Genomic DNA, 12,541 nt, shown 5'->3' on the forward strand with positions numbered 1-12,541 from the left:
AAACTGGTCTTGGCAAAGATTTTATGAATAAGACTTCAAAAGCACAGGCAACAAAAGCAAAAATAAACAAATGAGATTATACCAAACTAAAAAGTTTCTGCACAATGAAGGAAACAATAGATGGAATAGGTAACCTGCAGAATAGGAGAAAATGTTTGCCAACTATTCATCTGACAAGGAATTAATATGCAGAATATACAAGGACCTCAAGAGCAAAAATAATAATATAATAGTCTATTTTAAATGGGCAGATGATTTGAATAGATATTTCTCAAAAGAAAAAATACAAATGACCAACAATTATATGAAAAAAATGCTCAGCATCACTAATCATCAGGGAAATGCAAATCAAAATCACAATGAGGTATCATCTCACTGCAGTTAGAATGGCTATTATCAGAAAGACAAAAAATAAATGCTTGTGAAGCTGCAGAGAAGGGAACTCTTCTTATACACTGCTGGTGGGAATGTAAATTATTGGAAAAAAGTATGGAGGTTCATCAAAAAAACTAAAAATAGAACTATCACATGATCCAGCAATCCCACCACTAGGTATTTATCCAAAGGAAAGGAAATCAGTATGTTGAAGAGATATGTGAACTCCAGTGTTTACTGCAGCACTGCTCACAATAACCAAGATATAGGATCGGCCTGAGTGTCCATGACAGATGAAGGGATAAAGAAGATGTGGCGGACACACACAATGGAATACTACTTAGCCATGAAAAAGAATGAAACACTATCACTTGCAGCAACACGGATGAGCCTGGAGGACATTATGTTAAGTGAAATGTCAGGCACAGAAAGAGAAAAACCACATGTTCTTATTCATATGTGGGAGCTCATAGAAGTAGAGAGTGGGACTGTGGTCACTAGAGGCTGAGAAGAGGGAGAGACTGGTTAACAGATACAAGATTACAGCCTGCTGGGAAGACTAGGCTCTAGTGTGCTGTAGCACTGCAGGGGGACTGCAATTAACGACTTATTGCATATTTTCAAATAGCTAGAAGAGAAGATTTTGAATGTTCCCAGCTCAAAGAAATGATAAATGTTTGAGGTGATGGATATGCTAATTACCCTGATTTGATCATTACACGTTGTATACATGTATTGAAATATCACTCTGTACCCCATAAATACGTACAATTATTGTATTGATTAAAAATAATTTTTTGAAATTGGAAAAAAAACCAAAAGCTCTTACCACCCATACCCGAGTGTCACAACGATGAGTTTCTCCTACGTGTCAGGAAGATTCTTTCCCCTGTTAAATGCGTAAGGTCTCTCTTTTTCAGTCTGTATGTCAGGTGGTCTCACCTCCTCTGTCTGAAAGTCAGGAGGTCCTATTTCACCAACCTGAGTGTTAACAGGTTCTAACTAAACTGTTGAGTGTTAGAAGGCCTCATTTATTTTAACTGAGTGTTGTGTCTGATAATAACCAAAAAATACTTTGGAAATATAGTTCAAGAAATGGCAAGAATAATTAAAGAAGGATATTAAAGTTTTGATTGTTAAAAGATTATTTGAGGGGCCGGCCCTGTGGCTCACTCGGGAGAGTGCAGCGCTGGGAGCACAACGGCGCTGAGGCCGCGGGATCAGATCCTATATAGGGATGGCTGGTGCACTCACTGGCTGAGCGCGGTGCGGGCGACACCAAGCCAAGGGTTACGATCCCCTTACTGGTCAAGAAAAAAAAAAAAAGATTGTTTGGGGGTTTGTAAAGGATCTTGATGGGCATAAAATTGCTGTGGGATTTAGATCCATGAGAATTGTTTAAAAGAATGGTATAAATTTTGTTTTAAGTGTTAATATGTACAATTTTCTGGAAATCACAACCTTTGCAACTCTAAATTTAGGGTGAAAGTGTTAGATGTAAATTTAAAATCAAAGACAGTATCTAGTTTAAATATATGTGTGTATATATATATATGTATATATATATGTGTGTGTGTGTGTGTGTGTGTGTGTATGTATATATATATATATATATATTTAGGAGGCACGCAGTAATAAAGTCTGAAGTCCTAATGTCTAGATTCTAGAAGACAGCAATTGCTTGACTCTGCAGAGCTAACTGTTCTGATTCTAGAAGGGGCTACCCCGGCCGCAGCGAGGGTTGAGGGAGAGGCTTATGGCTCAGCTGGGTTAATTGTCATTAAACCTCATGGAAGCAACAACCTTCTCAACTGAAAGTGACTGCCTCTTCCATGCTGTTCCGATGCAAGGGACAGAGGGCTAGGAAAGTACAGGACCGTTAGGTTCAGGGACCAGGGACCCTTGGCTACCGGGGGCTTGGCTCAGGCTGCAGCAGGGCTCCCAGAACAGGAAGCAGGAGGAGGAAGCAGTGCATGGGGTCCTCCCCACGTCCCCCTCCAGCTCGCCCCAGCCCTGCTCACCTCTGGATTCTCACCCCCATTCACCCGAGCAACCCAGCTCCTGCCCCATTCTTCTCACCCTGACCCCCAACCCCATCCAGTCCCCACCTATCCTGTCCCCCACGCTCCCACTGCTGCCCACCCCATCCCAGCCCTTGGTCTCCAGGACGGCCCTCTGAAGAGCACAGACCTCGGCCACAGAGTTGTCCACAGGACCTTGGGGGTGGCTGGTGGTGAGGGACAGAGGGGCTGCAGGTTCCCGAGACTGTCGGTGAGTCGTTTAAGGCCCCTGAGAGGGTAAAGCTGGAGCATTCTGAGGTCACAAGGAGACCAGAAGGGCTGAGGGCGTCCCTGGCCCTGACTGAGAAAGTCTCTGCCCCAACGTGTTTGGGGGCTTCAGGTCACTCGACCCTGTCTCACTCTGCCATTTCCCCACCTCCCTGGCAGGTTTCTCTGGTCCAGTCCTTGAAGGTCACGTCTTCTTACACTTTTGACCTGAGGGGACATTCATTGCTGGGAACCAGCGTGGCCAGGGCACCTCCGTGGAAGGCCACTGCCCTTGCTCAGGAGGAAGCCACCGTCTCCCTTTCCTCATGGAAAAGCTGCGCTGCCCGCAGACCCCACTCAGAGGAGCCCACCCCTGGAGGCCACTGCCACCACACTTGGCCCCTCCCGGGGCCCCACTCCTTCACTTCCTGTGTGATGACTACAGTTTCTAATCTGAAAGGGAGACGACAAATTTTAAAATGCTGAAAGCTGGAAATCGTGGGGCTTTCTGGGCAGACCGCGAGCCCCTCTAGCCTCCACTGCCCGGCAGGCGTCGTCGCCGCCTGGCGTGGGCCTTTGCCGTTCCCCGCGGGGACATCCGGACGTCGCCCGCTCCCTTCAGCGGCATGCCCGGGGCTGCAGCCCCCACTCCCACCGCCTCCGGGGTCTTCGTGCTTTCCTGCCGGCCCCTCCCCGGCCCCACCCTGACCAGGGACACCCTCAGAGTCAAGGTCGACGTTTGTCACTTTGCCGTATCCACTCTCGCCTCCACCCTGCGTGACCAGGCTGTGCATCCGCTGCCCTCTGTCCGCGGCCTCTCTCAGCCCTGTCCTGTGTCCCCACCCCGTCACAGCTCCCGCTTGGTCGCCTTTGCCCGCCTTACTGCTCATCCCATCCTTCAAGACGCAGCCCACCAGCCCCTTCCAGGCACTGAGGTGCCCCTGCCCCGTGGTGGGCCGCCCACCCACAGGTGCCACCCAGGACACCCCTCCCTCGCCACATCTCTGCTAGTGGCAGCTGGCCGCTTCCGTAACTGCCTGTGCACTCTTGAAGGACAATGTCTGTGTGTGCGGTGGCTGGCTCAGGACAGGAAGGGGAACTACACGCACGCCCTGGGGAGCTCAGTCCAGCCGCGGGGACCGCGCGCACGGCCCAAAGCCAACTCAGTCCCGGAGGGCAGGTCGGGGAGGCTTCCTGGAAGAAGGGACCGAGAGCTCGGCCTCCGAGGGCACATAGGCTTTATGCTGGCACAGGATGGGTGACCCAGGCAGAAGGAGGTGGGCATGGGCGGAGGTGCGGCTGTGGAGCACTGTGGTGGCCTCGGGGACCGCAGGAACACAGTGAGACTGCAGGAAGCGCGTGTGCACGATGGGGACAGGGAGGAGCCAGACGGCTTGTGGGGACCCTACCCCCCGCTTCACCGACAGACACAGTCGGGTGTTCGTGAGCAGAGGGTAGGGATGCAGGCAGAAAGCCACTGAACCAGCTCAGAGGAAGGAAGGAGGCCAGAGCGTGGCCAGGGGGTAGGACAGCAGGGAGGGACACGAGACGGTCGGAGACAGGAGCAGCAGCCTTTATACAACGGGTCACTGGAGGGAGGCTTTAGGCCCGGAGCTTGAAAATGTGACAGGGGCCCCGGACGACGACCAGACTTCCAGCTGGGGAGGTGCCACTCGGTGAGCTGGGGAACAGAGACCCCCGGCTGAGACCCAGCGGACCCAGAGAAGATGCCGGGAGACGCTGGGACCGGGACGTGGAGGCTGGCACGGAAACAGGGCTCTGAGTCACCAGCGCACGTGGCCAAGGCTGGGCAGGTCTGCGTGAGCCTGTCTGAGAGGGACAAAACTGCGCTCCCAATATCCCCTCGAGCAGGCAATTGAGATGCGGTTTCATTTCTTATAAATTTATTACATAATAATATTATAATAATTATTATCAATAATAATAATAATATAAGAAACATAGATCTCTGTGGGGTGTATCACAACGTCAGGGTCAGGAGGCCTCGGGACTGGAGCAGGGGTGAAATCCCCCGGATGGAACTCCATACAAAAGGGGGTGAAGCGGGACTGACCCTGTAAAGTTAAAAACCCAAATTGAACGGAACCAAAAACCCACAGGTGAGTGTGAGACTGCGTGTGCATGTGGCAGTCTGTTACGGTGACTGCTGCTGTGTGTGTGACCTGGTCTGTTGGTGAAAGGGTTAGTGGGTGTGACTCTGTGCCCAGGGAATGGGGCCGGTGGGCCGGGGAGGGGCGGGTGGGCACAGACCGGCGTGCCAGGCCCCTGGGCTGTGTGAAAACTTTCTTTTTTTTTTTTTTTTTATTAAAAAAAGCTAGAAATATAAACAGAAACTTGTGAGTGCCGTGGATGGAGCTTCGTCCAGACTCCAAACCCTAGGTTTAAAAACACCCCAGGGCCCCCCACCCCACAGGCCATTGCTGACTGTGAGGAGTCACAGTAAGGGGGCCGGGGGGCCCGTGGGGGTCTCTGACTCTCCCCAGGGCCTGCGTTGGCCTGACTCTAGGGGGCACTGCCACCAAGGGGCACTTGGGGCCCACCCAAGCAGCAGGGATTCACTGGGGAGCCCGCTGGGACCGGGTGGAGCTCTGGAAGGACAGGCTGGGCAGGCAGCAGGACCCAGGGTGCAGGGTGGCCTCTGACTTTCTTTGGAAGAGGAGGCAGGGCGCTTTCCCCACCACGCACACACCCGCGTCTGCTGCCGCAGCCCCGACACACCCACCGGCCCAAGTGGCCCCTGGGCCCGCTCGGCACTCAGGCACACGCAGGGCGCCACGTGCTCAGTGCACCCACTTTCACCCACGCACACACGCGAGCACACACACGGGGCGGGAACCGGAGACGTCGGGGTCCAAGGCAGGGAGGCTTCCCTGCCATAGGTGCCCAAGGGCGTGGGGGGCGGGCCGCACCCCTCCTCGGGGAGGGCCCCTGTGAGGACGATGGCTGGGGGCGCTGTCAGGGCCCTGCCCCACCCCAGGGCCACCCGCCGCCTGCCGCCCCTGCCCTGCCCCGCCCCGCCGCGAGCAGCACCTGGAGGGCGGGCGGGGCGCGCTCCAGCTCAGCGAGGGCCCGGCCGACCCCAGACCAGCTGGAGCGTCCCCTGCCCCGCGCGGGGTGGCACTGGCAGTGAGGAGCCGGAGATGGAAGACTGGGCGGCGGCGGCGGGACCGGGAGGGTGCGGGGGGCGGAGGGAACTTACGACAGAGATTGTTTGTTCCTTTTCTCGTTCCAAATATAGCGTGGATTAAAATATGCAGACGGGGGGCTGCTCGGCCCCCCGGAGAACCCCAGTGTCTCCCCCCTCCCCCCAGTCACCAAGGCGCGTCCTGACCTCGCATGCTGGACTAGGCGCCCCTCCGGAGCGTGGCCGCCCCGGGCCGCGCCCTCCTGGCCGAGCGCCGGGCGGGGCGCTAAGCAATGTACAGGGCGAGCCTCGGGCGACAGCGGACGGGACGATTCATGCAACATTCCCGGCCGGGCGCCGCCGCCGCCGCCGTGGGGGCCGAGCCCGCGGCCCGGGTGGGTGGGGGCCCTGCCGGCAGGGCGGCCGCGCGGGGGCGTCAGCTGCCGTCCAGCTGTCGCAGCGCGCGCTCGATGTTCATGCGGTGGCCCACGCGCGTCACGCCCAGCTCCACGAAGTCGTCCTTGGTGAGCGCGGGCAGGTGCGCGCCCTCGATCTCGTGGTCCTCGAAGCGGTCGCGGTGCTCGCCCAGGTGGATGCTCTCCAGCCAGTCGCCCACGTCGAACTTGCTCCACAGCTGCAGCGGCTTCTGCTGGAACGGCCGGCGCGGGCCGGGGGCGCCGGGGCCGGGCGCGGGCGACGGCAGCGGCGAGGGCGACGGGGAGCGGCTGCGCGCGCTCACGCTGCGCACCACGAAGCGCACCTCCTTGGGCTCGTGCGGGATGGAGAGGCTGGACGACTTGAGGATGGTGGGGGGCGTGAGGCCGAAGGGCCGCCCCGCGCCCCCCGCGCCCGCCCCCAGCCCCTCCACCCGCTCCAGCGACGCGGGCTTCACCGGGCTCGGGGCGCGCCGCGCCACGGGGTAGCGGCCGCTGGGCCGCACCGGGTAGGAGGCCCCGCCGCCCGGGCCCCCGGGGCTGCGCTGCGCTGAGATGGAGCTCAGCTCACCGAGGCTGCTGAAGAGCCTGCGGAGGGAGAGCGGGTCAGGGCCGGCGAGGGCGGAGGCCAGCGGGGCGGCGCGCGGGGCGGGACGAGGGCCGGGGGCCGGAGGACGCGCCTCCCTGCGAGCCTTGCTCCGGGGGACCCCTGGGCTGTGTGGAGTGTGCGGCAGGACGGGCGGCCCCTCCGCTCCGTGCAGGCTGCAGGAGCAGCCCACCAGAGGAAAGGGGGTCTGGCCAGCCTCTGGCACCGCGGATGGCCTGGATGGTGGGACCCGACAACACCCTTCAGCACTCCCCACACGCAGCTCTGCTCTCAGGAGGAGACCCGGAGAAACCTGGGCTGGCTGCAGGGACAGCCGCGTCACGATAAAGGCTGGCAGCAGCACGACAGGCCCGAGGCAGCGCTCACGGCCACAGGGAGCAGCAGCACATGCAGCACAGGTGAGAGGCCGCAGCCCTCCCGTGACATGAGTGTCCCAGCGCAGATGGCAGCACACCAGCAGCAGGGGCAGGAGCAGTGGCACATGCGCACACACACACGAGGACGCCTCACTTGACAGGACCCCAGACCTCCAGCCCTCCTCAGCCAGGCCGTGGTAGGAGGCCTCCCCGGGGTGACTTCCTGAGAAAACCTGCTCCCGCGTCCCCCATCCCCATCCCCATCCCCTACTGTGGCCAGGGGAAGCCTCCGGGACTGTCAGCGGCACCACAGCCCCACACAGCCCCGCGGAGCAGAGGCCCTGGTGGCCAGGCACAGCCCTGGAGGCGACAGGCGTGGGATGGGCACGCTCACTTACACAGCGGCACTCGGGCCCCCCGCGCAGCTGGACAGAGCAGCCACATGCACACGGGCGGGAGAGCGTGAGACAGCGTCAGCAGGCCAGGCCCCGTGGCCACGGTCACAAGCACACAGCAGGCAGCCAGGTGCAGGGGGCCCAGCTGCTGAGGGAGGCGGCAAGTCTGGAGCTACCGGGGCTGGGGAGCACCTGTGAGGTGTCTGGAAGAGCAGGTGGACTGGGCAGATCTGAGCGGGCTCCTGAGCGCCTGTGGGCATCACTGGAAAGGTTGCCTGGGTGTGCTCAGCAGGCGCCAGGTACTTGTCCCCACCCTCGGCCCGCTGACCGGCCTCTCCCCGACAGCCCACCCATCCCTCCCTGCCCATGCCCCAGCTGCTCCCCCGCTCCTTGGCACTGTCCTGACCACAGAGCAACCCCCAGTGCCTGGCCCACACCAGCAGGGTCTCCGTCCAGGTCGCTCCTACCCTTCACCTCCCACCTGTGCCAAGCCGGCCCCTCTGGAGACTGGAGCGCTGTCTCTCCCGCACGACCTCATCTCCACCCACTTCCACTGTCTCTCCTCAACCATTGTCCCAACTGCTCAGACCCAGACCAGAGCTTCCCAAAGAGGCCAGACTGTGCCCCCAACAGAGAAGGCCTCCGAGAACACCTGAGGTGGGCTCAGGGAACCAGCACCAACCACCAGAACCTGGCCTCCAGGGAGCCACCTGTGTTCCAGGGCGAAGTGGGGTGGCAGCTGCAGTTGGGCAGAGGATGCCCAAGGGACTGTGGTGGGGGGCGTGGATGTCGGTGGGGTTGGGGTTCCTGAGGGATGGTGCTCAGGAGCTGGTGACTGCTGGAAGGAGGGATGTCAGGGGGGACTCTGAGGGAATCACTCCTGTGGGACCACATCATGGACCCCCCGAGAGGAGCTGGACCAGGAATATGCCTCTTGCCCCCACCCCTGGCCCTCACACAGTGACCCTGGCCTGAAAACCTGCATCACAGGATGGGCATCTGCCCTGGCCCCGCCCCAAGGTTTGGGTTTCAGTGGAGTTGTGATGTCAGATGTACCTGGAGTCTCACGTATGACAGAGCACACTGATGAGCTGGCAGACCACAGCCAAGCAGTGAAGGCAGGGGACACAGGGCAGCTGCTGGGCAGTGCAGCAGGGAGGCTCAGCCGAAGTCCAGAGCAGGGTCTGGGCTCCAGGAGGTCCAAGCTGGGCAGAGCAGAATGTGCCCGCCTGGGTGGGGCTGGAGCCCTCCTGCCTGGCAGGAGGTGTGTGGAGGCCTGGGCTGAGGGCAGGCTCCTCTTCCTTGTGGGGAACAAGGTCCCCAAGGCAGGAACCCCAGCAGTGTCCATGTCTGATCTCCATGTTTCCATGCCATCACTGTCCACCACTGCCCTGAGCTGTCTGACCTCCCTGGCCAGGCTCCAGCTGCAGCATGGCCACAGCACATGGTAACTCACCAGGTGCCATCACCCCGAACACCATCAGCAGCCTCCCTCCAGAGGCTAAGTCCAGACCAGTCAGCGAGGTGTCCACAGCCCCCAGTGTCTTTTCCACCAACATCTCAGTCTCCTGTCTCCTAGTGACTCGCAGCCAGTGACGTCTGGCCTCACCCTCAACCCCGCAGGACCTCTCTGCTGACCTGTTCTTGTTGCCCTTTCCTCAGCCTCTTCCTTCTTAGGTGATTTTCCGGGCCCTCTTGGTCTGCACTTTCTCCTGGGCTGTGGTATCTACTCCCACCCTTTGCTATGGCTGACGTGCCCAGAAATGCCACATGTGAGGCCTGGCCCATCTCTCCTGAGCTCAAGACCTGCATCCCCATCTCTGTGAATGGTGCCCCGGCCTTCTTACCCCATCAGCTCCTCCCTCCTGTCACTCCTACGGCCAACCAGCCACCAGCTCCTCGTATCAACCCAAGCCGTCCTTTCACCCCCAGCCACCTCTGGGTCCAGACGTCTCATGGTCTCAAGGCCCTTCACCACACTTGTTAACTGTTATCCTCGGCTCCTGGCACCTAGCACAAAGCCAGGAATACCCTATGCAGTGAAAAAGTATCATACAAAAATAATATGACATGCCCCTCCCAGGCTTCCCCACCTGTCAATCTACTGGTACCAATAGGCAGGAAAGGTCCAAACTCTGGCCCCAGCCTTTGCCTTGGGCCTCCTGCCGCTGCATTCACAGGCAGCAGGTCTAGGCCCGTTACAATTTTTTGTGGCTTCTTGCAATTTGGAAGCCTCATTGAGATAAATAATCCTCAAAAGGAGCACAGATCCAGACACAGGCTCTGAAGCCTCCTCACCACCCACACCTGTTCACAGCTCTACCTGCCCTGCCCCAGTGTCCCTATGTGCCCTCCTCTGTGACCCCTCCCTCTCCCCAGCAGACTTCAGGGCTCCCGTTTGTGCCTCGACCGCATGTGGCCTGCAAAGATGCAGCACAGCTGGCCCTGGCACCCCTACACTGCTGGGCACATGACACTTTCAGTCTGGGTTAGGGTTAGGGCTAGGGCCTCAAGGCACCTGCAGGTATGATCAGCCAAGCAGGCCTTTGTCTAGACCCCTGGCAAACATGTCAGCAGGCAGGGCCTGCAGTAGGCAGCCAAGGTAGGGATTCTTGACCATCATGAGGAATGTGGGTCTTCTGCAAGAACTAATGAGTGACCCCACCAGGTCAGGAGACCATGGCACACAGTGCCTTCCTCCACAGGAGCTTATCAAAGGCACTGAGAAGTACTGCAGCAAAGAACCTCTTTACCTTTGTTTCCAAAGCTATTTCACCACGACCTTTTTCCATAAAACCAGACGTGAGGTTCGGACAGGTGTAAAATGGAGAGTCAAGGCAGAACTGAGCATTGCTATGGACTTCAGAGCACATGTAGGATTCAGATTCAAGCATGGGGCCCAGAAGACAAATGGAGTTCAGAGACAGGTGGCGGCCCTGACACAGGTGTGGGGCCCCAGAGACTAGACACGTATGGGGTCCAGAGACAGAGGTGGGGCTCTGAGCAGACGAACGGTCTGTCCAGTAGGGCTGAACCCAAAGCTGGGTTCAGAGCAGACAGATGACCTGGGATCAGCGTTTCAGAAAGCGGAAGGTGCTGGACCTTCCAGAGACAACGTGAGGTGCTGCATCCACAGCTTCCACCCGCAGATCAAAGACAGCCCAGGTGCAAACGAGCGCATCATTTTCCACAAGTTATTAAGCTTTGGCTCCACAACATACAAGGCAACTTAACTCGTCCAGGAAGATCTCAGGCCACAGAGCACCTCGTAGTTAAAGAACACCAGCGCCTGGACCGAGCCGTCTGTGGAGAAGTCAGGTGGAAGGGGTTTCCCTCCTTGTGTTGTCTGTTGGGTGAGGAATGGGATGGGCCTGGGAGGTGAAACTGAGGGAACACACAGGGGTCTGGGGACATGGCTCAGGGGTTGACCCTGAGGGCCTCTGCCAGGACTGCTTCTGGGAAGAAAGCAGCCACACCTGGCATCAGAGCTTCCCAAACTTTGGACGTTTCTCTAAAAGACAATTTCTAGCAGTTTCATCCTAAAGTGAGAAGTGAGTGGCAGACCTCAGCCACCACTGGATGCAGGACAAGAACTGACAAACAGTCCCCATGGGCACCACAGCCTTGGTCAGCCACGCAAAGGACCACGCAGAGGGCTGGATGCAGACGTGGCCACGGCGCTCTGTGCCTGCAGCCAGAAGTGAAGGGGCTGGGTGGACAGTGGGCCCGCTCTAGATGGCTGTGGTACGGGCTGGGTCTGAGAGTAAGAAGGAGCATGAGAGGGTAGAAGGGAGAGTGAGCAGGAACAGAGGGGACACAGAGGCAAACGGAGAAGGAAAAGCCAGGCAGAAGGTGGCTCGACTCTGCTGGGCCACCTGACAAGCAAAGAGTGCAAGTCTATGCTGTGTGACAGACATGCCTGCTGTTCCTGCGTGAGGGTCACTGAGCACAAACCCAGCACACGTCCTCAGAAGGGGTTTAACGACAGAGACTCCAGATTATGGCAGACGGAGAGCAGGCCTCGGGGTCACACAGACGCCACCTTTGCTGACAGGAATGAATGTCTCCGGAACCTCAGTTTGTTGTCTGGAAAGTGGAGATTACATTATTGTCCATCTAACAGAATGGTTGTGAAGACAAAAGACTGTGACGTGACATTCTCCAGTGTCATGTCTAGCATGCTTATTTTCCCACAAAGGACTCCAAGACTTGACCTAGGTGCCCATCAAGCACCTGGTGTTAGTGACAGTGAAGACAAGGCTATCTTACACACAGGAGGACCCCGGGTGTGTCACTGGTGATTCATCCCCATTTCAAAGGGAAGGGACAGAAGCTCACAGAGGGTAAGTAGCTTGCCCAAGACTATAGAACTGAGAGTGACCTGCTGAAGGCTGAACCCCAGGGCCCTCTGATGGCTCCAGGCTGGTATCAGGCAAAGAAACGAAGGGACGTCTGCTGCTTTAGGATGCCCAGCAAGCGGTCCCTCTGGAGACCCACCCTCCCTCACTCTCAGCACCTGTTTGCCAAGTGGATGACCCCACCCCCAGGCTCCAGGGAGAACAAAGGACTGAAGCATGGCCAGTGGCAGCCTGCAGCCCCTGACCCCAGCAGGGAAGCAGGGGACCCACACAGAGCCAGTCAAAGGCCACCGAGAAAAAGAGGCTCACTGTCCAGTGGGCTACAGAACAGAGACTGTAAGGGTCGGCTTGCCCTTCCCACCCCATGTCTGAGAAAGAAAAACGATCACAGGACCTGGCAAAACCCAGGGCAAAGGATAAGAGAGCACCCCCGTGACTGAGCAAAGTGCTGAAGGTCACAGCGGGAGGATGAGCTCACAGGAGGAGCCTGCCCGAAGCTTCCAGCTGAGGAATCACCTGCAGCCGCCCCACGGGAGCGAGCGGAGCCAATGAGAGACCTGCGCTCACTTGAGCCCGACCGTGGGGGCACGACACCGGCAAACCT

General features: G+C 58.1%; 1 protein-coding gene across 3 annotated transcripts in view; it reads right to left on the reverse strand.

Moving 5' to 3' along the window:
- Window positions 1-6,182: 6,182 nt before the first annotated feature.
- Window positions 6,183-12,541, reverse strand: part of SHANK3 (SH3 and multiple ankyrin repeat domains 3) — a 47,802-nt gene continuing 41,443 nt past the window's right edge. For 2 of the 3 annotated variants that reach the window (XM_063075172.1, XM_063075173.1), the window contains one exon: window positions 6,183-6,809. In XM_063075172.1, the coding sequence (XP_062931242.1) occupies window positions 6,224-6,809 (586 nt within the window). In that variant the 3' untranslated portion in view covers window positions 6,183-6,223. Of the gene's footprint in view, window positions 6,810-11,538; window positions 11,666-12,541 lie in introns of those variants that run through there. The other variant, XM_063075174.1, reaches the window with a different exon arrangement.

Source organism: Cynocephalus volans, chromosome 12 (genome assembly GCF_027409185.1).
Source record: "Cynocephalus volans isolate mCynVol1 chromosome 12, mCynVol1.pri, whole genome shotgun sequence".
NCBI classification, from domain to species: domain Eukaryota; kingdom Metazoa; phylum Chordata; class Mammalia; order Dermoptera; family Cynocephalidae; genus Cynocephalus; species Cynocephalus volans.